This window comes from Perca flavescens, chromosome 9 (assembly GCF_004354835.1).
Source record: "Perca flavescens isolate YP-PL-M2 chromosome 9, PFLA_1.0, whole genome shotgun sequence".
Classification (NCBI taxonomy): Eukaryota; Metazoa; Chordata; class Actinopteri; order Perciformes; family Percidae; genus Perca; species Perca flavescens.
In genome coordinates this window covers 4,715,507-4,731,867 of record NC_041339.1, presented here as the reverse complement: position 1 = coordinate 4,731,867, position 16,361 = coordinate 4,715,507, and the positions used below count along the sequence as shown (strand labels likewise).

The window sequence follows — 16,361 nt, the reverse complement described above, 5'->3', positions numbered from 1 at the left end:
TCGCAGGGGGGGGCGCAATATTTGTTAATGGCAAAATATGTGTCAAACCATTCTAAAATAAAGTATTGTGGTGCTGCAGAGACGTCCCGGCCTACAAATCCTATCCTACAGACTAAAGAAAAAAATCTTTGTTTGGTACAGATCCCTAGAATCACACTATAATCATTTTAATTTCTGTCAATGTTAATAATTTTCAATGAAAATGAGAATAATGATACAAAAACAATAATTTCCTCCAATATCGTGATATCGCAATCGCAATGTCAGTCAAAATAATCACAATTTGATATTTTCCTCATATCGTGCAGCCCTAAGACCGACGCTTCGCAGAGCAGACGTAGTAACGGCACTCGCAAAACAATGTCTGGAAAATGATTTAAATAAAATAAGCTGGTTTGACCATGGAGATGCGAGAAATAGTCCAGAACACAGGACCTTCCTACGGTATTTACTGTCTTGCTCCCGCCCCAGACACATCTGCCCAATAAGAGGAGTGAACGTTCTCGCGTGCTCTGTTGTGATGCATTTTGGTACGCTTGGATTTTCGTCGATGTTGAAACGAAACCAACCAAGGGGGGAAACACTCCAAGTTTACAAACTCATCAACTGATTCTGACCAGAGCAATCAAACAGGTGTGTAAACGCCCTTAAGGCCCTATCTTACACCCGGCGCAGCGCAAAGTCTGATGCAAGTGTCTTTGCTAGTTTATTAGGTTTATTGCATGTTATGCCCAAAACACACCTATGAATTAATGAAGAAACTAAGTCCAACCCTTTTGAACCATGCGCCCGGCGCACAGACCCTTTTTTCCGCCGTCAAACTAGCAAAAGTGGATTTGGACACGCCCTAAACGCACCTGTGCCAGGCGCTTCACATCGTGCGCCTAGATCGTTAAAATAGGGCCCTTAAACTTTTGTTGGGAAGGAAGTGTTAATTTCAAGAGGATCTGACTTAGATCTAGCCTATCATTTTACACCACAGAGGAGAGGTTAAATAATTAATATTCACAGATATTTCACAGACCATTTGCTCACAGTTGTAAGGCCCCTCCGGTTTTGCTCTTGTTTAGGGAAAGAGTTGATTTTGATATTAGCCATATCATTTCCCCACTCAGCAGTCTACAGTTTATGCTCCCGTTTACCTCCATCCACTTTGAATATTCACTTTAACAGGGAAAACGACATTCACATGATTTTTGGGCTTAAGGACAGAAATGTCGTCATTTTTAAACATACGTTATTGAGAAGTCAGAAGTAGAAGTGTGTGGGAACCCTCTTCTTTAGGCACTGACCCATGGCACAGTAGTACCATGGGTCAGTATGTAGGAATACTATACAGTATGTAGGAAAGCTACATACTGTATAGATTTGAGTCTTAGAGTAGCCGGGTGGTGCATACTATACAGTATCTTTACATCTGCATTGTAAAGTAATAACCGTAACATAACCCGCTACATGGAAGAAAAATAATCACGGTTTGGCTCGATGGTAAAGGAATCACAGATTTGCTGTTTTACGGGGGGGGGGGGACAATGAAAGATTGTAAGTTTACAATACATGGATGCGTCTTTCATTCACAGTAAAAAACTAAGTCCTTCATGACATTACATCTTGCTCGATTTCATAAAACCCCCATTATTCGACGTTGATGAGTTTTTTTGGCAGCATGCCACTAATCTGAGCTCTACAGCCCAGAGCAGGGAGGTGTGTGTGTGTGTGTGTGTGTGTGTGTGTGTGTGTGTGTGTGTGTGTGTGTGTGTGTGTGTGTGTGTGTGTGTGTGTGTGTGTGTGTGTGTGTGTGTGTGTGTGTGTGTGTGTGTGTGTGTGTGTGTGTGTGTGTGTGTGTGTGTGTGTGTGTGTGTGTGTGTGTGTGTGTGTGTACCTGAAACGGATTCAATCCAAGTTCATACTTGATCACTGGCTCTGACTGAGGATGACATTAGTTGGGGTAGAGATGTACCGATATGAACATTTTAGCCGATAACTGATATTAACCTATTAGTGACCAATGTCGATAAGATCTGTATAAAACAAGTTTCTATGATAATCATATTTTGTACATAATGAGAAATGTGTAAACACTGTGAATTTTAAAACTGTCTAAAAAGGTCTTTCTTTATTTGCAAAACATTTGGAAAAGCCCATAAGTCTTAGGTTTCTCCAGCGCACACTGGCTAGCATGTGGACTGCAGCTGCTGCTGTGTTTAGTTTAGCTGCTTCTGATACTGTTTGTGAACTTCGGGATGGTGGTTCTTCATACGAGTGATCAAATAGGAGGTGTTGGAAGGATTTGACACGGCATCCCCCTCGCATTACTTCGACCTTGCAAGTATTGCATACCGCAATATGCACGTCTTCTTTTTTCACTGTGAAAAACTTGCTTCGTCTTCAGCATGTAAATCCTCACTAACTCCGCGTGGCAAAAAACAACAACAACACACATATATATATATATATATATATATATACATATACACACACACACACACACACACACACATCCCAGCGCTGCTCTGACACACAATGGCAGCTAGACAGAAACATCGCCTGAAAACATCGCACGATACCGATATGATTGCCGATATGTCCCAAGTTTACGTTGTGACCCAACTCATTAAATCTCAGCCCAAGCAGATTTGGAACTACTGAAACTTTTTAAGTGAAGTACTTCTGTATACAAACACAGAAACACACAATCCTTGAATTTAATTTTTATTGTCATTTTACGTCATGACCCAATCCATTAAATCTCAGCCCAAGCAGATTTAACAGAACTACTGAAACTGTGAATAGTGAAATATTTCATTATTTTTAATTGGTTCTTACAGTCAGATGAAGATATGAGGGTGAATAAAAATCTTTTAGTTTTTTTTTTATTTAAATTTCCCACTAATTCTCAGTTAAAAGATTCACAAAAGCAATAATCTGTAGAAGGGATCAACAGCTAGGTGTTGAACTGTTGAGGACTGGTCTTGAATATTAATGTTAGATACCTTTCTGACTTTGTCTGGTCATGCATACTAATTCTCACAAGCAGCATGTCTATTGATTAATCCATATCCACACACTGACCCACTGAAAGCATATTGAATGACATGAATATTAAACTTGAAATGACACCAGCGTTCAAGATGTTGTGACACAGAGGAGTGTTTGACATTAGCGCCGTCACAGAGGCTATGATCCGTACGTAAGCCATCACAGCATGTGGTTAACTGATTTGCGCTCTGACAGTGTGTTGACTGTCGCACAGCTGTACCAAATCTGAAGAGCGAATGTACCGTGCATTTTTGTGTGTTTAGTTGATGTGTCATTCAAGCTATATTTTTGCTTGTTTGCAACATAACATGAAATCAAAAGATTTGCCTGTATTCATACATACATCCTTTAATGTTTATTGTCCAATAGTATCATACAATGTTGCTGTTGAGCAGAATTGCTCACATTTTTCTAAAAAGGCTTGCACTTAAAGGACAAATCCGGCACAAAATGAACCTAGGGGTTAATAACACGTGTCTGAGTTCTCTGGGATATGATTTCCTGCTAATCGAATGGGACCAGTTTTTTAGTCGTCGGGGCGCGGGTAAAGTAAAAAGAAATCGCTATTTCTATACCACTACCAAGGCTCAAAATAGCACCACACTTCAACAGTAGCATAATGAGGGTCCCTACATGTGGTTTGCGAATAAAACTGGTCACATTCGATTAGCATGAAAACACATCCCAGAGAACGGTCGAAATCGGACACGTCTTTTGTCTTTTAAGAGATTTAAAGAAAAGGAAGTGGTGTGCATGTATTATTGTACCGATCCATTTATTCACTAGATGTGCACAGGTCTCTTCGCTGACTCACTCACACACATCTTGGCACTGCCAGAAACCAGAACAAGTGTACCCTAATTCTTTTTTTTTTTTTTTTTCCAGTCGATTATAATTTGTCTTTTAATTTTGATTAGGAGTATGATGAGATATGGTGACTTATGCCTTCTGTGTACATGTATGATGTATGAACTATTGTTGAACCATTTCTTACGAACTAACATCATTTAACAGCCTGTTCCCTGGTACCCGGGTGCCCCCATAATAGACTTTCATTGACTTCTCTCTGCAATAATCGACCAATGATCTTCCCAGTGCGAGCGATAAGATGACCAGCTAGCGAGTTTGTAGCTTCCATTTATTTTTATTTGATTAGCCTTTTATCGCAAATCTCTATATGCTGGACAGTGAACTCTGTGACCAAATGATTTTTAGTATTTTTTTTTTTTGATTTGTTTTGTTGATATGGCAGCAAGGCAGAGACCTAAGAAAAAGCTGTATGATTACACAATAGATTTTGCACATTCCACATGTCAGTAAATGTCCCATTCGTTCTTGCACATTGTCAAACATAAAGCCAGCTCCAATATATTTGATTGCACTCAGTTTTGCCTGCTATATATTCTAGATGATATTGTGTGTTTCCTGTATATACCTTATTCTTAATGTGTAGAAATATGCCTGTATGGTCATGTGGTTACACTGTGATATGATCAGTGGATTTGAATGTGCTGCTCAATATTCCCTGAGGGGTTCTTCTTGAATTATTGGATTGTAATGATTTTTAATTAAACGGGGAACAAATTTGAAACTGCCTCATGTTATGATTGATTGATTGATTGATAGATAGATAGATGGATAGATAGAACCATTGTTACTCAGTTACTCATCAGACACTCTTCCAAATTCCATCCTCTTGATTAGAGGACATAAATTGAACTTTCCAAAATCCATCCCACTGGATTTTGGAAAACACAATTTAACTTGGTAGTTGCCTCTTTTTTTGGCAGGATTACATTTTTTTTTCACCAGTCACTGCCTCAATACATGTATACTGTTGTGCTCATAAATTTATGAACCCATGCTAGAGAACGGGTTATCCTAGAGATTGGCATGGGGTACTTTCCATAAAATCATCTCTCAATGCAAATCAAACCAGTGATTAGGCTAACTGAAATAAAACCATGCTAATCTCTAGGTACGGTGAAGGGTATGTGATGATGGGGGGCTATTTTAATCCCAAAGGCCAAGGGAACTTTATCAGGATGCATAGTATCCTGGCTCCATGAAATAACTGGGAATTTAACATAGGGGTGTACTTACTTAGGCCCCCTGTATTTTAAGGAAGAACATTTATTTACGATACTTATTCATTCACAAAAAAAAAGAAATTGGTGTCCTTAAAGGTTGGATTTTTCCTATTTTTTTTTAATTAAGGCATTAAGGTCTATTTCCAAAAGATGATTTTTTTACTCCTCTTTTTACTCAACTTTAGCATGGGTGTGTAAACTTATGACCACAACTGTATGTGCTCAGGCAAAGCTCGTGCCACTTGACATTCACAAGAAACCAACAGGCAAGGATCAAGGTAAGAGGAAAGCTGCTACACTTTATTTTAGAATTTTGCAATTTTTTGTGCTATTGTTGAGTAAATTAGTGAGATGTGTTATATGGCCTATTCACGTGCATATGATTGAACTGCAACATGATAGTGAATCAAACAAATACGTTTTTTAGTTTTTCCAAGTGCCAAACAGTTTTTTTTCTTTGCACATTTTGCACTGATACAATCACAACACTGAGTCTTTGCACAGATTGCATTGCACAGCTTTTTCTCAGAATATTTCATCCAGTAAGTAATTCTAAAGTTTTAGAGCTCTCAATGACGTGTAAGATCTGCTCTTCTTTCTACTTCTAGAAACTGAGAAAAGTTGTATGACAGAACCGGAGTCTAACAGTCGATAAGTTGATGCATAAGAGTTCCGTAATTTATGTTGTATGCAATCAGAAATATGTTTCAGGCAATTATATAATCTTATGCTAACTGGAATGAGAGCTAGTGCCAAGACGTATTGTATTACATCTGATATCTGATCTACCCGTGTTCTAGACTGGTGCATTATACATAGGCTGGGAATGAGTCTGTCCTGTTTTTCACATTCAGTTCTTGGCAAAAGATGTTGTACTTCCAGCATATATTAAAATGTCCTCAGGTAGAACAAGGCAATACATCATCTAAACTGGAATTTACATTATCATATTACTGAACTGCCTCAGACTTGGCTGGGTGGGACAGAAAGTTACAAAACTATAATGATGTACTTAAATCTGATGTCAGCAATGAGTTAAAAAAATATATTTTCCCTATCCTTGGTGCAGCTCAGTGAAGAATGAAAAAAGACATGCTCATACTATGCTCATTTTCAGGTTCATAATTGTATTTGAGGTTGTACCAGAATAGGTGTACATGGTTTCATTTTCAAAAAACACCATATTTTTGTTGTACTGCACGTTGCTGCAGTTCCTCTTTTCACCCTGTGTGTTGAGCTCTCTGTTTTAGCTACAGAGTGAGGCATTGCACTTCTGTCCCATCTTTGTTGGGAGTCGCACATGCGCAGTAGCTAGGTAAGGACTACTAGCCAGTCAGAAGCAGAGTAGGACTGCGTGCCACGCTAGCAGCTAGGCGAGCATTATAACGTGTGTTACAAAGTGACCACGTTTGTCTCTGAAGTAAAGGCTGGACTACAATAGAGCTGTTTGGAGCAGTTTGTGAACAGTGTTTTCTGTTGGAGATGGTAAGTCCCTTTGGGGTGGACTTTGGGCTTTTTTACTTTGTAAACCTATAACATGCACAAAAAAAAGATATATAACACAATAAAGGAAAGGGAAAAAGCCCAAAAGCATAATATGAGCACTTTAACAATGCATACGCATTCACATCTGTGAATAATTGTATAAGTGGAGCAGGTTTTGTGAAAGAAATGTATACGTTTAAGCTAATTTATTCCTCAGTGTGGTTTGGTGTGCATGTCAACGGTTAACTTTCCCCTTCTTTCTCTTTAACTTCTCTTCAGAGACACTATGTTGAGACATTTCCGCTCCAGGAAACAGGGTTAAAGTCCCTCCGCTGCGATACTGTTTACCACATTAGTTGATAAGCAACGGCTCAGTTCATGTGAGTTTAGAGGATGATAAGCATGCGATCGTAGCTGCCCCCGGACCTGCAATCAGCGTAAGAAGGTGAGAGCATTCTTTCAGACTTCAATAATGCGAGTATTGTTATTGTTCTGCTGGTGGATCCCCTGCCACAAATGCCTCTCTTGAGATGCACAATACACATTCTGTAAACTGATCCACTTCCTCAAACCTTCAGCAATTCCTAAACGTTTTAAACTACTTAAGAGGTACTTGACATTGCTGTTCTTACTGTAAATAAGTGTTACCTGCTTTAGGAAGTTACCAAGACTTAAAACTTAGTTGTGTTTTACAAAACTTTTACTCTGTACTAGAGTGTGGAAGTGTAGTGCCACATGAGGCAGATATGTGTACCTCAGACTGAAATATCTTGACAACTATTGTATGGATTGCTGTAAAAATCCTGTTGTGGATATTCAAGGTCCCTAGAGAGTAAATTTTAAAGACGCACGATTTTGAACGGACATTCATGGTCCCAAGAAGATATATCCAAGTGACTGTGATGAACTTTTCATCTAGCACCAGCATGAGGTTGACAAGTATGGTTTTGATTGAAATATCAACAATATCAACAAAATAGACCACTATTGGATGAATTGTCGTGTGTCTAGAGGATAAATTCAAATGCATTTGTTGATGCTATAATTTTTCATCTAGTGTCATAATAAGGTAAATATTTAAATATGGCCAATAATTTGGTGACAACATACCTACAAAACTAATGACATTCCCATTAGCCTCATGCTGTACTTTGTGATTAGTACTAATTAGCTAACATTAGCATGCTAACAGGCTAAAGCAAGATGGTACCTGCTAATATTACCATTAATATGTGAGCATTGTCACTAACACTACTAGCATGCTGATCTTAGCATTTACCTAAAAGCACCACTTTGCCTAAGTACAACCTCACACAAGCGCTAGCATGGCTGTAGACCAGAGATCTTCAACAGGGGGTTCCTGGACCCCTAGGTGGTCCTCAGATTCACTGCAGGGGGGTCTCTTAATTATTGTTCATTTATGGAAGTTTTTTTTCAAAAATTAAAATTCCTTAACATGAATCCAACATATTATTAGAAAATATATATCCCCACTGATGATAGGCTTATTAAGGTAGCCACCCACAGATACAGGTAATCCTAAGGATTTACTGTGCCACATGTATGTGTAACATTAAAAGATGATTTATAAAATCCTGCCAACAGTTATTTTGATAGCTTAGTATTCTGTGCCGAAAAGGTATATATAAAGACTTTAGGCCACCCACGTTATTGTAGGCCCAGTGTAAAATGCAACTTCATTTTATATGATATATGTAGTAGGGGGTCCATGCTCCGTCTCTCTTTAAGAAAAGGGGTACTTGGTTTAAAAAACGTTGAAGACCCCTGCCGTAGACTCTTAGTCCTGTCTCCTCAGTGCGCAGCAATGGTTCGACGTGTGGCAGTGGTTGGAGCAGGCAGTTCTGGTCTGGCTGGTATCAAGATCTGTGTTGATGAGGGCCTGGAGCCTGTCTGCTTTGAAAGCAGCGATGACATTGGCGGCCTGTGGAAATTTAAGGTGAGTGAGTTCACTGTAAGAGAGTATCCCACATATTAATCATGTTGCCAGTTCTGGATTTGTCTTCTGATGCTGTATCCTATGGCCAAATAGCTTTCACCTCATCTAGAAAAAATGCAGTTATGTGAACAAATATTTTGTAGCTTGTGCAAACCAATGGTTATCGACACAGTAAAATGTCCTTATCAGAGTGGTGTTTGTATTCACAGGAATCACCTGAGCCAGGGCGATCCAGCATCTATCGCTCCTTGGTGGTCAACACCTCCAAAGAGATGATGTGTTTCAGTGATTTTCCTATGCCTGCTCACTATCCAAACTACATGCACAACTCCCTGCTGCTGCAGTACTTCAGGCTCTATGCTGACCACTTTGACCTGCTCCAATACATTCATTTTCAGGTCGTCAAGCCAGGAGTGTCACTGTCTTTTCACAATTTTTTACAACATGCTATGTAAAGTCAAAGTTTATTAATGCATGTGTGTATTTATGTGTGAATGTGGACACGCATGCTTTAGACCACTGTAAGGAGTGTTGCACAAAGGCCAGATTTCTCTCGGTCCGGTCAGTGGGACATAGTGACCATTAACGGCGATGGAGAGGAGGAGAGACACGTGTTTGATGCAGTTCTGGTGTGTTCAGGCCACTACACCCATCCAGCCTTACCCCTGTCAGACTTTCCAGGTCGGTAAACAAATTGATTACACTTTTCAAAGATGGAGGAGTAAAGCGGGTTGATTTAATGTGCATCTGCACATGCTTGCCAGATATGTTATTAATATTTTTCCTTTGATCTGTTGCACCATCTGTCCAGGTAACGAGACGTTTTCTGGCAGGTGTTTTCACAGCTGGGAATATAAAAATGCAGATGCCTGCAGAGGAAAGAGGGTGGTGGTGGTTGGCATTGGCAATTCTGGAGGTGATATTGCAGTTGAGATCAGCAGATCTGCAAAGATGGTAAGACAGGAGACGATTAGAGCTTCTTTATTGTTTGGCAGAGAGCCAAGAGACCTGACCTCTTTCATTGCACTGCACATAGTTATTCCAACAGAATAAATGTCCCATGTATTCACATTCAGTCTTCCTTTTTTTTTGACAGACATTTCTCAGCACACGCCAGGGTGCCTGGGTAATGGGCAGGATGTCCACTAACGGTCTTCCCATGGACATGACAGCTATCACCAGGTTCAACAACATCCTCACACGGCTTCTTCCCAACACTCTGGTCAACTGGGCATTAGAGAGAGCACTGAACCCCCAATTTGACCACAAACTGTATGGCCTGAAGCCCAGACACAGGTGACACATTTTTCACAATCCCAGTGTGAGCATGGTGTCAGCTGTGCAGACCACAAGCAAATACAAAGGTGTCATTTTGAATGGGATGTAATATTTGTAGCAATATTTGGTTTGGTTGACTCCTATTTATTTTGTTTCTTCCTCAGACCTTTGGACAAAAAGCCTTTGATCAATGATGACCTTTCTAGTCGAATCCTTCAGGGAGCGCTAATAATGAAACCCAATCTGAAAGGATTCAAGGACTCCGGAGTTGAATTTGAAGATGGCACTGTGGAGGAGAACATTGACTCTGTGGTCTTCTGTACAGGTTATAATGGAAACTTCCCATTCCTGCCTCCAGCTTTATCTGAGGGGCCTCACAGAGATTTGACATTGTACAAGTAAGTATACGGGGGATAGAGTTTTGTATACATAGGGGCTGACAACTTTTATTTTGAAAAGAAGGTAGATTTAACCTCCACATTACACAATTAGAAACCCAGGCCCTGATTAACTGAGCCAATAAACATCAAATAACATATGCTAACACACTAACTTATGAGTTAGATGAGAAGATAAATAACACACTAATGTCGGCACGGTAAATATGTAGCTGGAGCCCTAGACTATTTAGCTGAGCTGCTGGCGGGCCTAAAGGCCTTTTTACAGTCCGCGCAGCCGACCTGCCACACATCAATGTGACGTCAAAATGACGTAGATCTTGCTGGCGCGCCAGGATTTTTTTCAGCAGGGCACGACAAAGCGGAAACAGGAAGCATGGACGAGTTCAAGGGCAACAAGTCTCTCTTGTAAACTTACTGGGTTAAGATGAGTTCTTTTATGGTGAATGAAAAGGCTTTATTCAACGAAGTAGGTCATCGAATCAAAATTAAACATTGATGTCAATGCTGCTGCCAGTTTTGCCATTGTTTACCTTTTTCTTCTTCTTCTAGTCCGTAGAAATAGCAAACGTCACACTGGCGAGAGACAGGTCGGCTGCGGTTAGTATACCCCACGTTTAAGACTATTTCTTGGTCTGGAGCGGTCCCTTCTTGGAGTCACTGTGAGGTTACCAGGCAACTGGCCGAGACTTCAGCAAGTCACAGTGCCCAGCCTAAACCTAGTTGAGCACATAACCATGGTGTAGAGGTGCTGGTAGGTAGATCGTTTTACATTTGTACACAGCCAGGCTAGCTATTTCCCTGTTCTGATGCTAAGCTAAGCTAAGCTCAGATAATCGGCTGCTGGTTCTAGCTTCATATTTACCGAGAGCGGTATCAATATTCTCATTTAACTATTTCCCAAATATGTTAGAACTATTCCTTTAATAGTTTTATTGAAATGCTTTTTTAAATATAGTTTGACAAATAAATGTATACATTCAGCATTTCACTGAATACAAAATGACATTCTACATTTTAAAACTTTTAAGTTAAATGTATGACAACCAATAATTACTTTTTTTACTAGCATGTAATAAGTCTGATACAAAAATTGCAGGACACTGTTTCCTCCTTGTCTATCACAACCCACACTGGCCATCATGGGTCTTTTCCAGACGAAGGGACCAATCATGCCTATTGTGGAAATGCAGGCGCGATGGGCTGTTAAGGTCTTTGCCGGTAAACAATTATGAGCTTAAAATGTACACACACACACACACACACACACACACACACACACACACAAAACACACACACACTGAGGAGCAAACTGTACCAGTTTCTGTGTTTTTATTTTCAAGGTTTGAGCCGTCTTCCATGTAAAGAGAAAATGCTGGAAGTCATTGAGTCTGAGAGGAAGAGAAACATGAAAAGGTACACACGTCTTTTTTATAGTACAGGAAAGCAGAATGTAACCTAGGGGTTAATAACACGTGTACCGAGTCGACCGTTCTCTGGGATATGTTTTCATGCTAATCGAATGTGACCAGTTTTAGCGCAAACTGCTAATTAGCTTATGAAGCTAGTCGTTGGGGCATGGGTAAAGTAAAAAGAAATCTCTATTTCTATATCACTACCAAGGCTCAACATAGCACCACACTTCCACGGTAGCATAATGAGGGTCCCTACATGTAAACCGATGCATTGAGAACTTTGTAAGTGTACAGGCAGTTTATCAAAAAGATATTTTATAAAGGCCGTACCGTTCATGTATGCAGGCAGGCGCCATTTTGGGAAAACAGTCACGACGATTGGGTCGATAGGAATTACGTTTGTGAAATGTAATTACATGGAAATGCATGAAATATATCTGTTTATTAAAATATATGCACGGCGTTAGTCGTTCGACTGGTCAGACTGTTTTCCCAAGATGGTGCCCGCCTGTATGAAAGGTCTTTCTAAACTATCTTTTTAATAAACTGTCTCTACACTTACAAAGTTCTCAACGCTTCGGTTTACATGAAGGGACCCTCATTATGCTACCGTGGAAGTGTGGTGCTATTTTGAACCTTGTTAGGGGTATAGAAATAGCGATTTCTTTTTACTTTCCCCGTACCCCAACGACTAGCTTTATAAGCGGTTTGCGCTAAAACTGGTCACATTCGATTAGCATGTAAACATATCCCTGAGAACGGTCAACTTGGTACACATGTGTTATTAACCCCTAGGTTCATTTTGCACCGGATTTCTCCTTTAAAATATGTCATGTTAAAAATGACATTTGAACGAATCTGCTACTTATTTTCGCAGCTATGACTGCCCGAGAAAGGCGGCTCTCCAGGTAGACTTCATCCCTTACCTGGATTTCATGGCTGAGCAGGTCAGTCCAGTTCAGCTCTATATAAAATTGTGTTACTTTATGAGACGCAACCATTCTGATAGATTTCCAATCACAGGTCGGGGTTCGCCCTAACTTCCTGAGACTACTACTGAGAGATCCTGTGCTGTGGGTGAGGGTCTTCTTTGGTCCCTGCACTCCTTATCAGTATCGTCTCTCGGGGCCTGGACAGTGGGCCGGAGCCCGTCAGGCTATCCTCACTCAGTGGGAACGGGTGGTTCAGCCATTCAGAACCAGAGTGGTACCAGAACCAGAGAGCAGGCCGTCTGTCCTATTTTCTCCCTGGCTGCTCACATTTGGAGCAGCTGTCACAATAGCTGTCCTTCTGTCTAAAAATGAGATTATTCCAATGCTGCAGGGTGCAGCCCACATTCTGGACAGGTGCAAGACTTTTCTGAGGGACTAACATGATGAAAACTGGGTCCATCTTTAATATCCAAAATGATTTAAGATGCAGTGAAAGAGTACTTAGGTCTAAGAAATGCATGTACTGTAATTTATTCTGTTTGTGTTTGGCATGCAGAGGGAGAGAGACAGCTTCCAACTTTTAAATTAGTGTACAAATGTGGTGTATTTAATAATATGGGGTTATAAAATTGTGAAAGTAATTGCACTCTTCTTACAGGTGTGTCAGTTTCAAAGGTCAGTCCATCATGTAGCATGGAGAACATCCTAAATTGAGGCTTACCGATGCAGAAAAACACTAAATCACAATCACAATAAAAATTTCAACAAAGTATGACGAAGTGAAGAAAACATGGTTTTTCACAATACACACAGTGTCAAGGAAAATGTTATGAACAGTCACATGGTTTAGGCAAGTATGGAAATAAAGAAATAAAATGTGTGGTGAAGTGAAATGAAACCATAACCACTGGGGGTGGAAGGGACTGTGTACTGGAGGAGAAGAGCAATAAATTAGATATGATAGGAATTTGTTACCACGGTCAGTATCTGATATCTATGGAAGTAACCTCAAATTGTGTTTTTAGTTTTTATATAAGTTCATGTTGAATGTTAAATCCAGCTCTGTGTCATGGCAGTGTGTGCAGTTGAAGAGTGGGCTTCCCTCCGTGCACTTCCAATCGCACAACACGACCGCAAATCGCACAACACGACACAAATGTCACAATAGCTGTCTGAGATTTTGTGATTAATCTAGTTTAGTACTCATCTAAGCTAGATCAGCATCGTCTTTTACCAAATTTACACTTTAATATAATCATCCTTGATTAACTCAAGCAACTTAAAAAAAAGCTTTAAAAATATGTACATGCAAATGAACCACTCAAACACAATGGGGTGTGAAATACACACTAGAAAACAGAACACTAGAAAACAGCACGCACCTTTCTCCTTCCTTCAGTCCCTGCCCTACATCAGATCAGAGTAAAAGCATTGCTGTCAGCCGCTCTTCCTCTCCAGCATGGTTCAGAAGGTGGCAGTGATCGATGTTTGGATGAAAGTCTGGAGCCTACCATTAGTTGGGGTAGAGATGTACCGATATGAACATTTTAGCCGATAACTGATATTAACATATTAGTGGTATTGACCAATGTCGATAAGATCTGTATAAAACAAGTTTCTATGATAATCATATTTTGTACATTGTACAATTTACATTTGTACATTGCTGTGTTTAGTTTAGCTGCTTCTGAGATTGTTTGTGAACTTCGGGATGGTGGTTCTTCATACGAGTGATCAAATAGGAGGTGCTGGAAGGATTTGACACGGCATCCCCCTTATTACTTTATTACTTTACTTTATTGCATTACTTCGACCTTGCAAGTATTGCATACCGCAATTTGCGCGTCTTCTTTTTTCACTGTGAAAAGTATGTAAATCCTGCGCCGCGTCACTAACTCTGTGTGGCAAGAAACAACAACAACACACAGACACACACACACACACACACACACACACACACACACGCACGCACACGCACACGCACACACACACACACCAGCGCCGTCTGACACACAATGGCAGCTAGACAGAAACATCACCTGAAAACATCGCCCGATACCGATATAATTGCCGATATATCCCAAGTTTACGTCGTGACCCCACTCATTAAAGCAGATTTGGAACTACTGAAACTTTTTAAGTGAAGTACTTCTGTATACAAACATAAATCGTTGAATTTAATTGTTATTGTCATTTTACGTCATGACCCAATCCATTAAATCTCAGCCCAAGCAGATTTAACAGAACTACTGAAACTGTGAAAATTATTTCATTTTTTTTTAATTGGTTCTTACAGTCAGATGAAGATATGAGGGTGAATAAAAATCTGTTAGAGACCTGCGGCCCTTTGCTGAATGTCATCCCCCTCTCTCTCCCAATTTCTTGACTTAATATGTCCTATCAATAAAGTCAATAAAAGCCAAAAACTGATCAATTCAGGTGATGGTTTTGAGAGCTTGCACTGTGAAAACACAACTGTAATCCCTCTCATCTCACAGACTAGGACAGACTCAATTTTTTCATTAAGATATTGTTAAATTCTACTAGAATGTGTAACTAGTTATGCACCTCATCATCAGCGCCGTGGCAGCATGTAGTAATTAGGGGTCCAAGCCCGAGGCTGGAAGAATTGGCGGTAGCAAAGCTACGCCGTTCGCACAGCAGGGCTGTGGAACCCTATTGCTTTCCTAAGGTTTCTTATTATTCTTCCGCCGATAAAACACATGCTACAGCCTAAACCGTACATGGTGGGGGGGTGCCGTTTTCAGGACTGGTCCAGATCACTGCAAGGACCTCGGACAAAAAAATGCAGCTACTAACACCACTAGGTGGCGCTATAGCAGAAAAAAACGTGTTTGGTCTTATAACTCCCACACCGTACACCCGATATTCAAAAACCATACATCTACGCGTTCACTGGATCCAGCTGAATCACGTGGTATAGGCCACGCCTCCCCCCCTAGACTTTTATGCGTGAAAAATCGTGATTTATCGTAAACCTGCTTTTTTGTACTCCTCCTAGACCGTGCGACCGATCTGCATGAAACTTGGTATGTAGCCTCTCCAGACCGACCTGACAAAAAGTTATCAAAAGACACAAACTTTGCCATATCTCAGCCAAAATGAATGTTATCATCGCGAGTCTTTAGATTCTTGTTTGCCATGACCCTCTAAGGGCCAAGACACATCAGGCCGATTATCGGCCGTGGGACAGTCTGGCGAGGTCAGTGACTCAAATCTGTTCGGTGTGTCCCGTGCCGTCGTCCGTCTGGGGTGCTGTCGGTGTCATTTTGGCCAACATGTTCAGTCGGCGGCAGGGCCGTCGGGACTCACCCGGAAATGACGAGCGGAATGAGGTGACAAGAGTCTCTCAAAATCTGACGAAAATCTTTTAAACTGGCCTTTGTTGAGCTGAAATGAAGACAGATTCAGCAACTGCATGGCCTATTTCTCGCTTAAAATGTTTTCAGAAACATGTTTCAGTAAACTATTTTAGTACAATATGAGATCATATTCTGAACGGCCGCCATGACAGTCTGGTTTGAATTTCCGGAGAAAACAAACCCATGTGACGCGTTCGTCCAATCAGCTGCCGGTTTTCATTTCTTGGGCAACAATACAGATTAGCGCCGCCTGCTGTTATAGAGATGTATTACGTCTCGTCTCCTCTCGTCTTTTTGGTCTGTTCTGTGGCAGTTTTTTGGACCTCGGGGACGCGACTGATCATATCGACGGGATTTTCTGTCAACGGTCGGCCGTCGGCTGTA

At 40.6% G+C, this 16,361-nt stretch overlaps 1 protein-coding gene across 1 annotated transcript; it reads left to right on the top strand.

The window, feature by feature from the left end:
- The first annotated feature begins 6,595 nt into the window (after nucleotides 1-6,595).
- LOC114561109 (dimethylaniline monooxygenase [N-oxide-forming] 2) lies at nucleotides 6,596-13,366 on the top strand. The gene is made up of 12 exons (XM_028586828.1): nucleotides 6,596-6,614; nucleotides 6,894-7,059; nucleotides 8,431-8,571; nucleotides 8,781-8,969; nucleotides 9,087-9,252; nucleotides 9,383-9,525; nucleotides 9,668-9,867; nucleotides 10,014-10,247; nucleotides 11,347-11,468; nucleotides 11,591-11,663; nucleotides 12,540-12,609; nucleotides 12,686-13,366. Exons 3-12 carry the CDS (start codon nucleotides 8,440-8,442, stop codon nucleotides 13,031-13,033), a joined length of 1,677 nt encoding a protein of 558 aa, XP_028442629.1. The 5' UTR covers nucleotides 6,596-6,614; nucleotides 6,894-7,059; nucleotides 8,431-8,439; the 3' UTR covers nucleotides 13,034-13,366.
- Nucleotides 13,367-16,361: the final 2,995 nt, after the last annotated feature.